This window comes from Salmo trutta, chromosome 16 (genome assembly GCF_901001165.1).
Source record: "Salmo trutta chromosome 16, fSalTru1.1, whole genome shotgun sequence".
Lineage (NCBI taxonomy): Eukaryota > Metazoa > Chordata > Actinopteri > Salmoniformes > Salmonidae > Salmo > Salmo trutta.
The window spans coordinates 56,953,547-56,968,444 of NC_042972.1; the positions used below are offsets into that span (position 1 = coordinate 56,953,547).

General features: G+C 40.4%; 1 protein-coding gene across 3 annotated transcripts in view; it reads right to left on the reverse strand.

The window, feature by feature from the left end:
* rims4 (regulating synaptic membrane exocytosis 4) overlaps positions 1 to 14,898 on the reverse strand; it is a 44,250-nt gene that overhangs the window by 18,308 nt on the left and 11,044 nt on the right. For all 3 annotated transcript variants that reach the window (XM_029695060.1, XM_029695058.1, XM_029695059.1), the window contains exon 2: positions 5,978 to 6,116. In XM_029695060.1, the coding sequence (XP_029550920.1) occupies positions 5,978 to 6,116 (139 nt within the window). The remainder of the gene's footprint in view (positions 1 to 5,977; positions 6,117 to 14,898) is intronic.

The following is a 14,898-nucleotide window of genomic DNA, read 5'->3' on the forward strand; positions in this document are numbered from 1 at the left end:
CCTCCTGCTGCTGTAAGTTCCAATCACCTTGTCCAGGTTGTCCACGCCTCCTTTCTTGTGGTTGTAGTCCAGGATGATGGCTGGCTTCCTGTCCTCGCGATCACTGATCTCAGCCATATCGTGCAATGCGCTCAGGAAAACCACATTCTTATTCCTCTTTGGGAGGTAAGAAACTAGAGTGGTGGTGGGGGTGAAGGCAAACTTCTCTCCCCCTTGTTGCAAGGTGTGCAGGGGGGAGCTCAGGCTTGTTCTTTCTAACTGTGCCAACCATGGTGATCTTCCTCTTCAGGAGCATGCTGGCTGAGTTCATAAGAGGTAAAGAAATTGTCATATGTGACATTGTGCCCCCTCAGTCCATCTGTCACATCCGCTGGTTCTTCTCTGGGCCTCCACTGGTCGACTTCCCTGTGTAGACTTGCATCTTCCAAGCGTAGCTGGATTGTGCGTCACAGGCCACCCATATCTTGATGCCATAGTTTGCTGGCTTGCTGGGCATATACTGCTGGAATGGACAGCGAACTATTAACAAAAGAGATTGCTATCAGTAATTAGTATCAGTGTCACAGAAAACAAATCACATAAATCAATGATATTACAGCAATACATAGTAAAATGAACAGTGAAAATCACTTACATTACAGATATGAAAATAAAAATGTACCCCTGAATGGAACCAGTTGCTCATCCTCTGTTACTTCAAGCCCAGGGTTGTAAAGGCATGGCAGATGCTCTACCCACTTCTCCCAGACCTCTCTTATGGCCGCCAGTTTGTCTCTCACACGTCTTGCAGATCTTGACTCACGGTTACATATTGTAGCATTCTTGAGAAAGCATGAAAGACTTTCAGTGGCACCGTGACATGGAAAATCACCCTTCTACTCTCTGCATGCCAGGGACTACATGTAGCCTCACCTCGGGACCTATACACACCCGCTAAGATTAGCAGCCCTATGTAGGCACGCAGGCCAATCTCATACCGGGGTGTTAACCCCGGTGCCCTGGCTAAATTCCCAATCTGGCCCTCATACCATCACGGCCACCTAATCATCCCCAGCGTACAATTGGCTCATTCATCCCCCTCCTATCCCCTGAAACTATTCCCCAGGTCGTTGCTGTAAATGAGAATGTGTTCTCAGTCAACTTACCTGGTAAAATAACGGTAAAATAAATAAAATAAAATAAATACATTATTTTCCAGTTGTCTCCATATTTACAAAAACACTCCAAATTTGTAATCTCCAGGATGATTTTTTTTTTATGGCTGGTGTGATGAACATGTAGAATGTTGAGGCGATGTCCTGAGCATGGGCAACTGCCTGTCTTGTGGGCCCTGGGGTCATCCTTATGACATTTTGTGCTGCCATCCTGTCCTGGTTGTCATATGGTGACAAGGACCATGTTATTTTGCTGTTATTTGACAAAAAGGTATCTCTTTCAGCTTGGGGGATTTCTTCTTTATCTGAAGATGATGCATCGTGCTCTGGGTTGTATTCTTCCCCATCTTCTTCTTGAGATACCTCATCCTCTTCTAAATCATTGTTCTCTTGTTCCTCTTGGACATCTGAAAAACTCAGATCTACGACCTGTTGGGCACTGAAAAGGGCACTCCTGGCTTCAGCAAAGAGAGAACTGGGGGGACTGTCATCTGCAGCACCTTTACAGACTCTGACTGCATTACCAATTAGTAAACAATGCGTTCAAGAAATGTTTATTTTGTCTGAAATTTTTTGATTTTGTCTGTGAACTTGAGTCATATGTGGGCTCGTGGAGGGGAGATGTTCACTCAGCAGCACTCAATCTCAATTTCTCATTGTGCACGTGTGTGTTTGCGCGCGTGTGTGTGTTTTTTGTTGTGTATAAATTATTGTATAACTGCCGGGTCAAAAATGACCCTAAGACAATCTTTGTACCCTGGTGGTGTACAGCTTTCATGGAAATATGAAAATAGTGATGTTTCACTTTTTCTAATGTTGGGGTCACTAGGAAAAGTAATCAAATTTCAAGATGAAAAAATATAATTTAGGGGGGTTTCTCTGCTGTTAAACATAGTGGTGGGTCACCCTTAAGACAACACAAGGGTTAAGCCAGCAGTGTAGACCGAGGAGACAACTAAAGCCATCAACTATGCAGCCTATTTTTGGTCCATGCCCAAGAAATGATATGATCTACATTGTAGATGATCTACATTGCTCTTTAATCTCTGTTTGACCTCATCCCACCCTAACACCATCTTTGCCCTCTATTCTCATTGCTTATAGGAAGCTGGGAGACTGGGGAAAGAAATATCAACAGAGTAGCAATTGATAGTTCATTTACATTTACATTTAAGTCATTTAGCAGACGCTCTTATCCAGAGCGACTTACAAATTGGTACAATGATTACAATGATTACAGCAAAGGATGCTGGTAGTGCAGGCAGGAACTGTGGTTAAAATGAATTATACTACCCCTGAAACTTATACATACTGTGTTCTTTCTCCCTCCCTTTCTCTCTCACTTCCTCTCTAACTTTCTCTCTCGCTCGCTTTATCTCTGTATTTCACTCACTCACTCATTCTCTCCAATCGCAAAGTACAGCTCTCTCTGAAATAGCAGAAGTTCATAGTTTGAGTATCTGTAGATCATCTATTGGGGACTATCCAAATAAAGTGTAACCAAATATCTTTCCAGCATCAACATAAGGTGCTGACTTGGATAAACCTAAATCGATAAGAATGGAACTTATGCACTATAGAGGTTTCTCCAAAAAAAGTTACTATTAATTTGGCTGTATAAGAGCCTCAGCCTATACAATCAAAACTGCAAACCATGCTTTCAGGTGAGATGGGAAAAAAACACTGAAACAATGATTGAACAATGATTGAATAGTGTGAGTGTTTGTTCACGTTCTGTATGAGTCCTCATCTGAACCGGAGCAGAGGAGGATAGTCTTGTTTGGATTGTATAATGCACTAAGAAATTGCACCCATTTCTTTGCCTTTCAAGCATGAACTTTCAGAGAGAAAACCAAATCAAGGTAATAGCCCATTTTTCCCCCACCGGTCGGTCCCAAGTCTTTCCACGGCTTGTTTATGTAAAGATGTTATGTATTCTGTTCATGAGATCCAATAAAATATGGTGAACCATCCTCTGTGCCAAAAAAGTAATCTCCGACTGTTCAATTCCCTGTAATCCAGCTTCAATGAGGTTGATTTCCCTCCCTGATGCTGTTTCCCCTGTCGGAGTGGCCACAGATGTTACGTAACACTACAGTGTGCATGCAGTGGTCATCCCCGGTCCTTTGATGATGGCTCACTTTGCAGAGTACAGAGCTGGCTCACGTTTAGTAGTGCCTGGTAGGCGGCTGTCAACAAGGGAAACTTCCATAGAGGAAAGAAATACTGTATTTTCCTCTAACTCGTAATAAAATTAAAGCAAAAAAGGGCACCGATAATGCCACCCTTTTTTCACTTCTTTGATGTAATGTGTGTAAGCATTGTTCTTTTAATAACACCACAGGACTAGGACGCTGTTACACCAGCTATCGTCGGTGCTAGTCTGAGCCAGCCAATCCACATGTTCTGTGTGGTATACATCAAAATCACACTGCACCTATCCACATTACATTCCCTATGCTTTTGAAAAAGAACAGCAACATTGGATACACAAAGGCTTAGCAGAGGCAGTTTGCATTCTGACTCTGGATTAGTACTTGTAAGCGCAAATAACATGTGTTGAAATCCCCCAGTTGGTTCACAACAATTCTTCAGGAATATTTATATTATAATGCCATAAGACACAACATTTCGGCCGGATCTCCTTCAACGATTTTTTATGTTTTCTTAATTTTAGGCATGAAAGAAGAAAATCATCCAGTGACATTACACTTTATGTTCTGCTTTGTTTGTATTTTTGTTTATTTTCAAATAGTTTTTGGGATGTTTGTCAATCGGAGCAACCATGATGTCACAATGTAGGCCTGAAATCCAGAACCTGTTTTGTGCTGACATTCCACTCCTCGTACCCTGTGTCATTGCCAAACAGTCTGGCCTTTCTGCAATCTCAACGTTCAATATGCAGCTGGATTTTGTGCACGATCCCTGATTGTTTTTTAAACGTAACATAAATAATTCCATGACAATCACTGCACCAAATACCCTCGTTTAGTTTCAGTCTCCTAACTAGTCTTTCACCTCTGAAGACTAGATACTTCTAGCTTGTTTCTCCACAGACTGTTGGTGGGGAACCATGTAGTATCAACAACGCTCGGTGGAGACTAGAGATCCTGACCGCCAATGTGTCTGGGCTGAGACATGCCATGTACTGTAGATATCACCACACTCACACCTGGCCATTGTTAAGGCCCCCATCTCCCTTTATGGTCACAGCCCCCCACCTCTCCCTTTATTGTCACCCCCCCCCCCCCATACACTAATTCTGTCATCAATTCAAGGAAAAGTCACATGTTTACTATTTAAACATTTAAACATGCCTTTTTGGGGTCAAAAACTAAGAACAAGTGTTCAAAAGTCAAATGATAAAATACAACATCGCTAATTAAATAAACAATTCAAAAAAATAAGTGTACAAGGAAAGCCAAGAAAAAAATACTCCCAAACCCCCTTCAAAAAAAATAAGTAATGAAATAACAAAACTGTCAGCTCATAATGGTGCAATACACATTTATAATAAAAATGCACGATATTAAGACATTTCTCAAAAAAACAATAAGGAATAAAGAATAGTAAAAAGGGTAATGTTCTGTGTGTGTGTGTGGTGTATATATATTTAAAAATAATTATATATATATATATGTAATTAGTTTGGATACACCTATTCATTCAAGGGTTTTTCTTTATTTTTACTATTTTCTAATTGTGAAGATACCAAACTATGAAATAACACATATGGAATCATGTAGTGACCAAAAAAGTGTTTCCAAATTGGCCTATAGTTTCTAAATTGGCCTACAATTTCATTAGGAGCTATGTTTTTCATTTTTGGATGTTGGATGGTTGGGAATATTAAAATTGTAATGTGAGTTCCACAACCTACAAGACAGGTCGGTTGAGGGATGAGCGGTGACGCTCATGAGGAGGGACGCCACCTGTCGGAAGACAATGCTATTTCCCCTCGTTCATTAATGATATCATGTTTATACTGGAAGATTGCCGAAAGGCCAGTCTGTTTGGCATGACAACGAGTGGCAAAGGGTGAAATGATAGCAGAAACAAATTGGTACCCAGGCTAGGCCTTTCGCGGCCAATTTGGAAACTGTAGAATGATTTCCCAAAGTCATATCTGCTTCTATTACATTATGCGCTGTAATTTAAATGCATCATAATGGATGCATCATAATACTTTTGGTAAAAACCTCAATGACCAAACTATCGCAGGTGTTGGAGGTATAATGTGTCCACTCCCAAATCAACAACTGCATTTCATGGCCTATAGCTGCTCTGTTTTACCCTCTAATCCTTACTAATATAGCAAGGTTCAAAATATAGACATCAAATGTGAGCTAGTAGATTAGTCAGCCCACACTGGGGAGAGGGAAGTTTGACACATTGCATTTCCAAGAGAAAGCAAGTGCCATGATTCCACAGGAAGTTTTTTCAATGCTCCGGAGTTGAGCGTATCAGCGGCATATCCAGACACCAAAAAGCTGAACAGATAAACATATTTTTGAGGACGGGGGAATTGCATTGATTCAAATGATTAATTGCCAATGATTTACCACCCGTAAGGGCGTTTGCCACTAGTAACAATATACCATACTATACTATACTTCACCTGACTTAGCAGATGGTTTTATCTAGAGGGACGTACAGTACAGTAAATGCATACACTTTTAGTATGTTTATGTGATTTGCGCTGGAATGGACCCACAAGCTTGGCTTTGTTAGCATCACACGCATACCAACTGATCCACACAGAACCACTCTGATTCAGTGGGCGCCCCAAGTGCTAATGGTGCTAGTTATGTTGCTGTACTCACTTGCCCTCTGAGCCGTAGCTGTTCATGCTGTCTTCAATGGACTCGTGGCTGGCCTGGCGTACAGTGCGGCTGGGCATCTCTACAGCCAGTCCCGTCTCAGTGCTCCTTTGGATCCCCTTTAGCCTTCTACCCTCAGCATCTACAATTCACACAGGGAATAGACATGTTTGGTAAACAGAGGTAACACTTTACTGGCTAACTCTAGAGGTCCCGTTGGTCTCTAGAGAATTAAGTAAATCTGCATTCAGTTTTTTGGCACCCCGTAAATGGAATGATCTGCAGAGCTCTCTGCACCTTGATACTCTGGTGCATCTAGGGCAGTTCAAGCTATTAATGAAGGACCTCAGTGTTAAGGATTGTGTTTGTTTCTTAAAGGTCAACTGCCCCTTAGAATCAATCTCTCTGGTTTTAAACAGCCAACGTGGCATTGACATGAGTCAGAAACATTCATTATAGTGTAAAAATGTACTATGAAGTGTAAATAGGATCATTTTGTTCATAAAGTCAGTCTCGTCTAAAACAGAATTTGGTAACCGACTTACCTGAGGGTTTGGTTTGGAATACAACTATGTCATCAATTTATGCTCCCTTTTGCCTATTAATATGTGGTGGCACTGTGTTTTCTGGGAAAAGACTGGGAGATTTCGATTTGCATGGCCGCAGAGCTCTCCTTAGGAGGACCAATGGAATGGCTGAAATGGAGCAAACCCCGCCCACCTGGCTTGATTTGCAATGCACATATTGATCGGGGAAATAGCTACTCTAGTGAAAATGAGCTTCCGTAAAGTTCAACAATCAGATGGCCAGGATATGGATCACATCCAACGCTAGATACAAGTTCTGCGGCCTGTCAACCGTCAAACTTGAGACTATACGTGGTGTTGTTGGTGATGGTCAGTTGGTTACGCATGTCTTGTGGGGTATGCATGGGTGTCTGAGCTGTGTGCTAGTAGTTTAAACAGACACCTCAGTACATTCAGCATGTCAACACGTCTTACAAAAACAAGTAGCGATGAAGTCAAACTCTCCTCCACTTTGAGCCATGAGAGATCGACATGCATATTACTAATGTTAGCTCTCCGTGTACATTTAAGGGCCAGCCGTGCTGCCCTGTTCTGAGCCAATTGTAATTTTCCACGGTGACTCTTTGTGGCACCTGACCACACGACTGAACAGTAGTCCAGGTGTGACAAAACTAGGGCCTGTAGGACCTGCCTTGCTGATAGTGTTGTTAAGAAGGTAAAGCAGAGCTTCATTATGGACAGACTTCTCCCCATTTTAGCTACTGTTGTATCAACATGTTTTGACCATGACAGTTTACAATCCAGGGTTACTTCAAGCAGTTTAGTCACCTCAACTTGCTCAATTTTCATATTATTTATTACAATATTTAGTGTTGAGTCATCTGCATACATAGACACAGTGGCTTTCCTCAAAGTTAGTGGCGTGTCATTAGTAAAGATTGAAATTAGTTAAGACCTGGATTATGTTGGAGAGGCTTCTATAAAGAACAACCTCTCTTTATCCACAATATAGCAGGGGGTGTAAAGCCATAACACATATGTTTTTTCAGCAGCAGACTATGAACGATAATGTCAAAACCCACACTGAAGTCGAACAAATCAGCTCCCACTATATTTTTATCATACATTTCTGTGCTGTGCTTGTTGAATGTCTTTCCCTATAAGCGTGCTGAAAGTCTGTTGTCTATTTTTTGTTGAATCCTGGAATTTAAACAATAGCTATTGATGACTTCCCAAATGCTATATAGGCCTAAATAGCAATATTGATGATATATGATTGATAAAGTATGGTTACGTTTCCTTTGTTCTGTTAAATCTAACCTTTTGAATGACTTCGATAGCAACGGTAAATCTATTAAATGGAGATCTCTCAACAATCAATCTCAGGATTGCACATTGGTAATAGTTATAAATATGAACGCTAAGCAGTGCTGGGCTTGGTTAAAACCCTGAATGGGAGACCAAGGGGATAGCTGTAGACAGATCAACTCTCCAGTAGAAGGTGCAGCCCAGCCTATTGTTTTCTTGCTTATAGTGGATATTATGTTGAAGATCTGTTGTTTCAAAAGGTACAAATTCAACATATTTTATACAAGGTTTGCCCATGTTTAAAATTGGTTACCATGATGACCTAATAGTGTGGTGGAAATTCCACCCTCAAAACAACAGTTAATGACTATTTTAAAATCCGATGTTTTTTTCACGTAGATTCCACATCACAATGTGTTGACAAATGACATTAAAACAACATAGATTTAACCAGTTTGTGCCTGTGTGGCAAGGGTCGATGGGTTGGGTCATTTGAGGTTCATTATGTGCATCTGTCTGTTTCCCATATGATCTTGTTTATTATGTAAGGATTTAGCCTGCATCAAAGTGTCAATGTTACATTCAAACCTTCACCCAAACCCAAAACAAAACTATATTAATACTAGGCTATATCAATAATAGGATAATGTTTGCTCCACATACTAGGTCATGAATGACATCCTTGATTTAGCCTCCAACTGCAAACACACTAGCAACATTTAAAAACAGGGCTTTGATTTTTCAAAAGGCAGTATTCCTTAACTCAGAGGGAGAATTTTTCCAAATGGAGTTGTTGATATACAGCAGTGCAAAACTTTCATTTGGAAATCTACAGAACGCCAGAACTGTTGTACAACAAGTGCCAACCACACAGCCACATGATTTACAGTAAAGGCTCTGCCTGCTAAATGTCATTCATTATATTATGAGACCTCTGTGAACTGGAACAATTCATAGTTATTCCTGTACACCAACGCATAACAACGAATTAAGAGGAACCTTAAGGGTTCATAATGTCAAGGTAATAATAAATTGGCTACCACGTCCTCGTGCAAAGTGCTATAGCAAGTTATAGAGACAAAGGTAGATGTTTTTTTTCTATTTCTAATTCTCAATAAATACAGTGCATATAATCAGATTGTTCACTGTAGTAGCCTCGCCTACCTAACATTTCTCATTCTAAGCAAGAGACACTTTTTGATAGAGTGATCCAACAGGCTTGATAAAAAGTCTTTGACATCGTCAATCTATTATTAAGGACAGGAAAATGTCCCCTTTTTACAGCCTGGTGGAGCAGACAGAGTGCAGTATCAGTTGCAGGTCATCCTAGTCTATGCCTCCATGTTGACTTTGTACTGTGCCATTGTCTCACAGCCATGCAGTACAGTACTGAACACTATAGACACCTTGCCCAAAGATACAGAGAATTGGTCCATAGTCTTCCATGCAATAATCATACTATTGAGATTTGATCATTTGCTGCGTGTAAAATAACAGTGATATCTGTACATGGCCCGGTCTTACATAGCAACTCCAGTAGGGGGTGTCATGGATTTGGTTTTTAATAATGCTCAAATGTGACCCAGAACATTGCTATTTTCATGCTGTTCACTGGGAAATTAAGCATAGGCATCTTGGGGTTACTCAAAGACTGGTTTCAAAAAATTGTGCATTGATACGCATCCTGTCTGCAAGTAACCAAATTCCACTCATTAAGAATGGGAATACAATCATGTTCAGCATTCAAATCCTGAATCTTAGACACATTTCATATACTACCTGTTCATGCTGTCTGAAACCATATCAACCCGAGTGTACTTTATAAAAGCAATGAGCAGCATGCTGTCCTAACAACTACTCTAAAGCTATGTCTGAAAAAGGACATTCCGCCACGAGAAGTACGAAAAGGATGTTGTTGCTATGGGAGACCACACCAAAGACATTCTGGAAGTGTGTCCCGTGGCTTTGAAAATGTTTTAGAGAAGGATCATTATGTCTTACTTATATTCTCTTAGAGTGTAACACTATTTCACCTTTCCAGCAAGATCCAGCTGAACAATAGTGTTAAGCACAGCAGGCAGGAGTATAATGGTTTTTGCAAGGTTGTGACAGATGTACAGTACAAATGGAATAAGAATTCATATACCATAGAAAGGGACAATACACATTCAATGAACCCTGAACACAGATACCTGTTCTGTTGCAAATAGTATAATAAATGACTTGCCATTAAAAACAGTGCTATAAACTGAAGTAAAATACACAGGCTCATTGATTTCTCATCATAAAAAACATTATTGGTACAATTTTATATGTGCTCTAGTCTATGAAACTTCAATTATCTGGCAACAGCTCTGTGGGACAGTCCTGCAATCCTGCAAAGCATGTCAATTGCACACTCCCTTAAAAGTTAAAATAACTGTGGCATTGTGTTTTGTGACAATACTGCACATTTTAGAGTGGCCTTTTATGGTCGCCAGCACAAGGTGCACCTCTGTAGGGAGCGAGCTGGATAATCAGCTTCTTGATATGCCACACCTGTCAGGATGATGGATTATCTTGGCAAAGGAGAAATGCTCACTAACAGGGATATAAACAAATTTGTGCACAGAATTTGAGAGAAATTACTGGGATCTTTTATTTTAGCTCATGAAACATGGGACCAACACTTTACATGTTGTGTTTATATTTTTGTTTAGTATAGCAGTAATATAACAAATTGATCATGTATACAGTATTTAAATACATTTTCATTCTCTGTAACAAATGTACACTAAAAAACTGACTCAGAAAGCAATGCATTTTCAGCTGATTACCTTATTTTGTCATTTCAACATAGGTTTGTTTTCAAGCATCTGCTTTTTTTACATGAAAAGAGACTTTGTCTTTACTTAGAGGCCTCTAGGAAACCACCGATCTACAATGTTTGAGCATGAAGACAAGAATCAGGACCGTATGACGCACGAACCTTCCCATCAATGTGAACCAGATTGATAACTTTGGTGTCCAGTCTAATGTAGCACATGCACAAGTAGGTCTCATTACAGAGGTCCCTAGTGTGGGGATATAAATGAAATAGAGCACATTGATTAATTTGACTGAATTCATTTAGCACATACATTTGAAACCGGGAAAGGGAGAGAATAAGGGGTATTTTTAAAGCACCTGCTGATCATTTTGCTTATTAAATGGTTCACAAGATAGCAGTAGCGGCGCGTGGGTAAAATCACTGAGGAAGCCAAGCCAAGCCAGTAAAAAAGCCATATTACAACCTATGTTGTGATAATTGCGTTGTTTGCTCTTTAACCCATTGGTTCATACGCCACCGTGATATACAATAAGGCCGTGACAACAAAAAGACAACAGTCACACAGTGGCGGTTTGGTGTTTCATTACAAAACCGGAGAGCAACATCTGTCCAGTGAAGTCCACAAAGCATATATTGCATGGTCAAGCAACTTAATGTTTTTGACAGTTTACTAAACAACTACTGATTTAGAACAACGGAGTTACTGCAAGTCAGCACAAAGACCACTGCCTCAGCTATTCCAGCACCATTTCAACTTAAACATCATCAAATCAACAAGGCTATATATGCTTAATTTAATACAGTGAAAACAGACTTAAAGATACCGAAAATGTTTTAGTCCAATCAATGTTCCTAAATATGATGTGGCTGTCCATGGTACTGGTGTGTGTGTGTGTGTGTGTGTGTGTGTGTGTGTGTGTGTGTGTGTGTGTGTGTGTGTGTGTGTGTGTGTGTGTGTGTGTGTGTGTGTGTGTGTGTGTGTGTGTGTGTGTGTGTGTGTGTGTGTGTGTGTGTGTGTGGACTACTTGTAGACTAGTTGAACGCCAATGTCATCCTCCTCACTTTCAGGTTGGCAAAACAGTCTATGGCTCTGTCATACAGTACACTTTTAGTTTTTGTTGTCATAGGCTGCCTAGCTTAAATGCTTGCAAGCCTAACTTCCTCGCATGGGAAACAATGAACCAGCTAAGTTAGCTACCTAGTTAACATGAGCCTAGGTAGGCTACATATTGAACACATTGTCTCAGGCCAGTGGCACAATATGTGACTCAGGCACTTGTGAATTGAAGGAAAATTATCCAAACACAGTCTTTTGTCTGCAATGTATTTTTCGTTATGTGTCAGACCCCAGTAAGACTAGCAGTCACTAATGAGGATCCTAATAAAAACATATAAAATATATACATTATTTTATCATCTTTATTTTTTACTTGTCAAATACTTGGGGATATTTGGGGCTTTCCTTGACATCCTTGAACACATGTCACTGCAAAACAGGCACAGGCCTTGTAAATGCCCGTGGTGTGATAATCCCATTGATTGAAGAAATACGTTCTAGTTTTTTAAATTGACGAAACTGAACATTGTATTTCTTATCTTCAAAATCTCATGCATCAGAAACAACATGTTTTATCACTATTTCTATCAACATCTGTATCTGCTTCTCCTCCCATAGAGAATGGCTTGTGAAAGGCCTTCCCTGTAGCTCAGTTGGTAGAGCATGGTGTTTGCAACGGCAGGGTTGTGGGTTCAATTCCCACGGGGGGCCAGTACAAAAAGAAAAAAAAATGTATGAAATGTAAGTCGCTCTGGATAAGAGCGTCTGCTAAATGACTAAAATGTAAATGTAAAGGGATATTTTCTAATGTTTTAATATAATTAAATGTATCATTCCTATCGCCTGGGGTGTTATCGATCCCAAACCCCAGTCGTCAATGCTCTTTTTAATTCTGATCATTGATTGGGCCATCATATAGCACTTCATTACTCACTATTCCATTAATGAACCATTAAGCAGGTGATGGATTGGTGGTGCCTGTAACTCATCAATCCCTAATGATTTCAAGGAATGGTCTGCCAGAGATAAGGGTATTGCTGTAGACCACTCTGCCTCTGGGGTGTCTTCTGTGTTAGATGGTTTGATCAAATCACCCAGGCCATGAGGTTTGAAAGTCACTGAACAGAATATGCAATCCTACATCTGATGAAGGATATACACAGGTGTCTCTGATGAAACAGACTCTGATCCCTTGTTTGGAACTCATCCATACACAATATTACAATTTCCCAACCTGTGCAACTCTATTTTGTTGTAACTTGTCTGACTTGATATAGTCATGCTGGTCAATGGCATCTACATCAAATACCATGAGTAATAACATCCCATAATACACTAGAAATGAAACTTGACATTGATGTGGAGGATACAGATGCCCTAATAACAATGCTGCAGTAAGGCCAATGGGTTTGGGATGGGCTCATTGTGTTAAGCCCTAAGTAGTCCCATTTTGCAAAGCCGATAAGAGCATGTTATGTAAACGCCTAAAACAAAACAAGCAGCCATCCTAATAGACCTCCAAGAGAAACATATGATTTAGGTCTGTCACACCGTCCTGGGCCACATTCAGTAGGCAAACGTGGAACATTGCAGATAGAAATGTCATGAATAGGGCCAACATGATTCCTCATTCTACATGTAAGAGAGGCATGTTTGTTCTATATCATATATTTATAGCTGAATGTTCCACAGCTCCTGTTATAGGCTAGCTCCGAATGGGGAGGTCGTAGCTGTAGCACACATTTGCTTAAAGGTCAGGTCAGTGCTTGTTCTGTACAGACCTTGCTTTCATAGAACACATGTGTGTGCATATCCACAGCATTGTGTTAGCTAGAACAAAGCAAGCAAGGAAAGGAGGAGGAGGTGGAGGGGTTGAGGCAGGCAAGCTGCATGAATGGGTTTCACATGGCTAACAAGAGAACATCAATAGATTACTAACAGGGTTACTTCATCTCATCTATCTCATGTTTGTGTAAATCAAATATGGATTTGCCATTTTTAGAGGGTTGCTCTAGGATGAAATCTCATACATAGTGACAGATGATATAAATCGTGGAGGGATTATACACTTGCTAAAGCCTAAAAAAGTCACATTGCCACTGAGTAACTTCAGATACACAGATGTTTTAATTCAAAGTCCATTAGGTGCTAAGGGATATTTACCCCCTACACACACATGACAACTTTAATTCCTCATTGTTTAATACAATGCAGACTGCAAGTGCATGGGAACAACATTTCTCTAGACAGTGTCTCTTTCACTCTCTCTCTCGTTCTCACTATTTCTCTCTCTCTGTCTCAATAATATTTTGAGAGGCAGCATCAAACCAGGCTTGACAGTGAGGGAGTGGTAACAAGCATAGAAAGTTCAGAGATTTTTTTCAATAGATCCCAGTTCCTCTCCTGGAGGCGCTAGAAAACAGGCTTAGCATATAGATCCTCAGTAGTGCGTCAACACGAGTGGTAAACACGAACATTTGAAGCAAAAGATGATACTTGAAATAAATTGGGAGAAGGTTGTGCGGTGTGTTGGATCTGAAGACACATTTCTTACATGTAGTCCATTATGGGACACTATGAACACAGCTGAGACACTGACCATGGGAAAGGTAATAGATACTTGACCTTTGAGGCATAGGTTGAGCTGAGGACCCAATAGAGAGGTTATGCATTCATGCCATGAGGCTATGAAGTGAACATGGAGATAACTGTAAACTGACCCAGAAAAGACGATGCATTTCTGAATCGGGATGACAGTACTTCTAGGTCTCAGGATGACAGTAGTGATGCACTTAGCCATCCACCACACTTTGGCCTCCTCCAGCAGCAACCCCAACAGCCAGATGAAACTGTGTGATTTGAGTCAAGTGCACCAGGGCGTGAACTCACAACCATTCGCACCACAACATAACATACCCAAGAAGCACCATCAATACCACTGACCCCGAAAAGCCAAGGAATTTCTGTTACCGCAACAACAGTACTTCTAGGTGTCATGAAGGCAGTAGTGATGCACGTAGCCATCTTCTGCATAACCAGAGGCGCCTGAGCAATGGAGCCAATGGAGCAGCTGCACTTCCACTTTCAAAATAAGGGTGCAAAAGTATTGTTTTGCAGATTATCATATTCCATTGGGAAATCTGTCATTTTTTAATATTTGTAATGTTTTGAGCTATTCTGTAATACTATAGATATGACAATTTTATATATGATATAAAAATTG